Raw genomic sequence first — 5,761 nt, 5'->3', positions numbered from 1 at the left:
TTATTGCATGCTGAGGTCCAGCAGCTCTTGGAGAAATAATTCAGGAGTAAAATGCAGAACAAATTCAGGTTTCTCCAAGATAAGGTATCAGTTCAACCAAATGTTTAATGATGTGAATTTGGCATCAGAGTGTTGGTTTGTTGCCTTGGGAGTGTGTGTGTGTGTGAATGTGGATGTGTGCATGAAGGTGTGCATACGTATGTGAGTGTGTGTGCATACGTATGTGGGGCAGGGGCCAGAGCACAACCTGTAGCAACCATCCACTATTTTTTTTAATGCTTTTCAATCTTTTGAAATAAAAATATGATTATTTTCCTCTTCAATTTTTTCTATTCAGCCTCTATCATGTACCCCCATTTTGCTCTCTCTCACAAATTCATGGCCTCTTTCTCCTTAATTATTTATATATTTAGGAATTATATGTATATATGAATTATATATTTAAACTATACAATTATCTAACATTATATGCTTATATTATAAAAAGATAATACATGTTATATATATTATGTTATATAATTTATATGATATTACATATGTATAATTTAATAAATTATATTTATAATAGATAATATCATCTAATATATAATTCTGAAATATATAAGCACAACCTGCTCAATCCTATAATGTTACTTCTATGTATATGATTTCAAGGCTGACTGCTTTGGATTCGATGATCAATTGGGGATCTTCTCTGGGGAAGACTATTTTTTTTCAGCTCTTAGCATTCCTTAGTTGCTCTTTGTCTAGGGTTGGGTTGGTGGCCGGTGAGATTTTTTTCCTCTTTCTTGTTAACATGTCTAGCTGTATCATCTTGTTCAGGTCTTATTTGGGCAGCCATGCTGATGAGACTTCATGGGGATTGCTTTTGTGACATTTATAGGGTATGCAGTCTCACAACAAACTTCTCATTCCTACAGTCTTTCTGCCCTTCCCCTCCTTTACTTACGATCCCTGAACCTGAGGTGCAGGAATTATTTGTTCTCTGCATTTTGATCAGTTGCAGTTTTCTGTCTCTATCTGTTGCAAAGAGAAATTCTCCTGTTGAGGAGTGAGAACCATACTTATCTGTGGGTTTGAGGATAACCATTAAGAATGTAGTTATAAATTATGCTGGCTTAGTAAAGTGGTGGTTGTAAGTTCTCCTTCAAGATCCATGACTTCACTAGCTAGGTTTCCAGTAGTAGGCATGATTTCCCTCTTGTTAAGTGGCCTTTAATTCAACTAGAGAGCTATTGGTTGCCCCTAAGTTACCTGTGCCACTATAGCACCATTAGGGATATCATCCCATGCTGGTTGTTGTTGTATTCATATGTGTCATATCTGGTTAGGACTCTTGGTTCCTTCCTTCCCTTGGAAGCTTGCATGACACAGTTTCTGAAAACCTAGACAACCTCACCATAGCAGAATCAATTTGAAATTTTGACTGCTTAGTGCTATGGTAGAAAAATAAAATAAAATCAACAGTCTAACTTAAAATTGACAGTGGGGCCTGTAGAGGAATAGAGTTAGGTCCCAGCACCCACATGAGGTGGCTCACAACTGCCTGTGACTCCAGCACCAGGCGATCTAATGCCCTTTTCTGGCTTCTATAGGCAACCACAGTAACAGTGTGCATGTGCGAGACACACACACACACACACACACACACACACAAATAAATCCTAAAGAAATCTGACAAATTGTAAATATAAATGAAAGTTATACATATATAGTTTCAAAAAGTTATGTTTGTGTATGCTCATGCAGATGTTGTCATTCATGTGCATATAGCCACCTTCAGGCATACATATATTTGTAATTAAAAATAAATCTTAAAAATTAATTAAAATTAATTAAATTAATTAATAAATTAATTTATTTTCAAAATTAATACATTTTGAAAATAAATTACCTTTTAGCCAATCTCAATAATGTTTTTATTATTGGCCTGTTTTGTTATTTTCTTTCCTGAAATGAAGGGCGGATCTGCTTCTGGAAGCAGTTTCTCAGTGAGCTCAAACAATACATCACAATTTACCAATATAATGTGCAGCACAAGGAGCATCCTTAGGGGCCCCTCATGATTATCACATCACTGGGAAGCCTTTGTTGAATTCTTAGTTTCATTAAAATAATTCATAAAATTCTTTTAAATTAATTAGTTTAATTAATTTAATTTAGTATCCAAGGCTCAAGAAATCCTGTTGGCTCAGCCTTCCATGAGACTACAGGTGTATGCCACCATACTTGGCTAAAAGAACCCATGCTATTTATAGATGCACATAACTAACCAAAGTAAAATTTTTTTAAAAAGGTAATAATTTTCTTTTTTAAATCAATAAGATTAAAGACTCCAAGAAGCGATTCTGATTTCCCTGGTGTCAAGCTGAGAATTCCAAGCATGAGGTGGCCAGTGAGGGTATGAAGCAAAGACTTGGGCTGCCTTTGGTGCTCTGGGGTAGCAGCTTGCCCAGGGCAAGCTGTACCTGGAAGTTTACATCCCTGTCTGCCAGAGATTAGGGCTTCAATTTCCTCTCTGTGACTTCACCCAAGGAAGACTTCTCTTGGGATGTCATGGGTCTATGCTGAAACACCACTTTCCTGGACAGTCCCCATCCCTGGAACTTACTGAATGGACCACATGGACAGCTGGCATGGGGGGAGGTCCTGCTTCTGCTCTTTGGCTGAGGTCTCCCCAGGACTGTGAAGCTCCATGGAAACCCAGAGCTGCCTCAGGAAGAGATGATGCTAAAGTGTGACAGCCCTGTCCCCTTTGAAGTCTTCAGCTTCCCCTGTGTACAATAGAAGTGACCTGATGGTGTCTGGAGCCTCTCTGGGTTCTGTTCTGTTTCCAGGCTGGGGAGTGGGCTCAGGCTCCCAGCTTCTGCAGGCTGTATTCATAGTTCCCGTGGTCCTAGATTTTGGGAAGCTATCCAAATATAAGAGAATGTCTCTCTTGTGCCTGTTCCATCTGAAGGGACACGTGGCTCCTCGCACCTGTTTCTACTTGGGTACAATTGCCCTTTGAGTGCAGAGCTGGGGAGATTCCAGGAGACAGGAAGCTGCTCAGAAGCCCCAGAGCTAGTAGTGGGTGGGCAGGACAGTGTGCATCTCAGAGCTTGTGGCCTGGACTGTGCTTGGTAGACTCAGAGGACCTAAGGCTTGGAGCTAGTGGTGGTCAGCACAGCCCTCTGTGGTCTGTGGAACCTGCTATTGCTTTGCGTGAGTAAGTAACTGTCCTCTACTCTTCTCTATCCTGTGTTCCAATCATACTAGGTCCCTACTGAGACTTGAGCTCTGTTCTAGCATCCTGCTCTTTGCCTACCCTTGGTGCCCTTACCTAGATACTTCTGTATGCCTTGTGGTAGGCTGGTCAGGAGTGGCTGCTGTGGGCTGTGCCTGGCCATGTGCTGTTTGGCTGGTAGTGGTCTAGCCTAGATGATTGCAGGCTGACCATGTCCTACATTAGCTATATACTCACCTTCTGGTCTGCCATTGCCCAAATCAGACAGCAGTCCCTGGCAGGTTCAGCTCATACCCTCAACATAGCCCCAACAGGTCCTCCTTTGAGAGGCTAAGTCAGGGTATACATACTCTGGGGTTGCCTGGCCACTCTGCTGTGGCTTCAGTTCCACCTGGAAGTGTTTCCTAGCCGTCCCTCAGTTCAGCACCTCACAGATGTGGATGCCTGGGGTGGAGGTATAGACAAGAAGGGGTAAGATGCGCAGAAGCTCTCTGATCAAATAGACTCTGTCACCTGCTTGATCTTTGGCTTGTAGGTGAAGTTAGGAAGTGGCTGTGGGGGTATAGGGTAAGAGACAGGACAGCAGATGACCATGAGGAGTGGCCTTTGTCCTTCCTTATTCAGTACATCTTCCTGGCCATGGAATTCTGTCCACCCACTCCCCCATCTTCTCAGCCTCACATTGACCTTGCTCTGACAGGGAAGCATTAGTTTAGGGCTAAGCCAGGACCTCTCTGATCTTCTTGGCTTTCCTTTCCTTGGCGTTTTGTTCAGTGCTGTCCCTAGCATTCTCTCACTCTCTTTCTCTGGTGCATAGGAGAGCCCCTTGGGGTATGCTACAGGTGAGCGCAGCTCTTCTGTTCTTCTCCAAACACCTAGGCAGCCCAGGGATTCAGTAGGTGTATCCCTGTGTCTGAAGCTCTATTGTCTGTGGAGACATCTGGAGTTCCCTTCTACTTCCATGTGGATAGGTTCTAGTGTTCATCTGCCTCTGCTGGGTGGTGTGCCTTCCCTGGTCTCACATACTGTATTTGTGAACATTGAGTCCCCCCTTGTCTGACTTTGTCCACTTGCCTGTACTCAGCTAGCCTGGCAAAGGAGCAGCTTGGAGAGAAGGAAGAGAACAGTTCCATAGACATTTGGGGTGCAGAGGCTGTCAGGGATCTGGGTTATAGGGTTTGAGAAATCTGAGGTGAGGGAGATGGAAAATGCCATCAAGATGAGCAGGTGGGCATAGGGCAGGCCCATGGCCATGTAAATCTGTGGCACTTCCTTCCCAACAGACTCCCTGGTGCCCTGCTTCTACCAGAAGGGCATGGGGCCCCCTCGTGTTCCCAGGAGGACAGTGCTCTTCCAGCAGGAGAGGACAGGCCTGACCTACCGTGTACCTGCGCTGCTCTGTGTGCCTCCCAGGTCTACCCTGCTGGCCTTCGCCGAACAGCGGCTTAGCCCTAATGACTCTCATGCCCACCGCCTGGTGCTTCGGAGGGGCACACTGGCCAAGGGCTCAGTGCGGGTGAGTGCTAGGTGCAGAGTGGAAACTAAAGCCCAGCTCTACCACCTCAGAAGACTGAGGTCAGGCTCTAGATGTCTTGACTGACTGCCTCTCTTCCCTCAGTGGGGCACTCTGAGTGTACTGGAGACCGCGGTGCTGGCAGAGCACAGGTCTATGAACCCTTGCCCAGTGCTGGATGAGCACTCCGGAACCATCTTCCTCTTCTTCATTGCGGTGCTGGGCCACACACCGGAGGCTGTGCAAATAGCCACTGGCAAGAACGCTGCTCGCCTATGTTGTGTGACCAGCTGTGACGTGGGCCTTACCTGGGGCAGTGTGCGAGATCTCACTGAGGAGGCCATAGGTGCGGCATTGCGGGGTAGGTGGATCTGGTATGGCCTGGGCTGGTGATCTGGGGTGGAGGAGTAGAGTGGGTAGGGACAGGACAGGACAAGATGGGTGAAGACTCAAATGAGCTTGGGCTAGTCCCTTGTATAGATCCATCAGCTACTTGGAAATCTTCATTCTGCCTCTCATACTCCCAGTGTTCTGCCCCATCTTCTCCCACAAGCAATGCTCTCCTAACACTGTCCCCAGGACTGTCTGGCATTTCCCAGGTTCCTTTATTGCCAGGCCAATAGGTGTTTGGTCACCTTCCCCAAACCACCTTCATAGAGCTGTCAACTTAAGCCCACCAGGGCCTCTCCTTGGCTTGATCTGTGCAGAAGAGGGCTAAATCTTTTATCTTTAAACAGAGCTCTTCTACCACTTCCTTTCGCCTCCTCCTCATCCTGCCATGGACTCTGGGTCTTAGTCTTTTTTTCTACTTCTTCAGTCCCCACTCCCCAGGGACCATCTTCTGCTTTCCTCCACCACCCTGATCCCTGCTGGTAGGCAGTGCCCCTAGGGGCTACAGAACTGGCACATGAGTGCTATGTGGCAGATTTTGGAAGGTGGATGAGAAAACAGGGCTGTCTTATTTTAGGTTATTTTTTCCTTCCTTCCTTCCTTCCTTCCTTCCTTCCTTCCTTCCTTCCTTC

General features: G+C 45.7%; 1 protein-coding gene across 3 annotated transcripts in view; it reads left to right on the top strand.

Annotated features, from left to right (window-relative positions):
- Window positions 1-3,062: 3,062 nt before the first annotated feature.
- Window positions 3,063-5,761, top strand: part of Neu4 (neuraminidase 4) — a 4,879-nt gene continuing 2,180 nt past the window's right edge. The window contains exons 1-3 of one of the 3 annotated variants that reach the window (XM_055616785.1): window positions 3,063-3,204; window positions 4,510-4,742; window positions 4,845-5,100. In XM_055616785.1, coding sequence (XP_055472760.1) covers window positions 4,542-4,742; window positions 4,845-5,100 — 457 coding nt within the window. In that variant the 5' untranslated portion in view covers window positions 3,063-3,204; window positions 4,510-4,541. Of the gene's footprint in view, window positions 3,209-4,509; window positions 4,743-4,844; window positions 5,101-5,761 lie in introns of all 3 variants that reach the window. The other 2 variants (XM_055616784.1, XM_055616782.1) reach the window with 2 other exon arrangements.

This window comes from Psammomys obesus, unplaced genomic scaffold (genome assembly GCF_907164565.1).
Source record: "Psammomys obesus unplaced genomic scaffold, mPsaObe1.curated_primary_1811, whole genome shotgun sequence".
In the NCBI taxonomy this organism is placed as follows: Eukaryota; Metazoa; Chordata; class Mammalia; order Rodentia; family Muridae; genus Psammomys; species Psammomys obesus.
The sequence above is the reverse complement of the archived record's forward strand: the minus strand, read 5'-3'. Positions and strand labels throughout refer to the sequence as shown.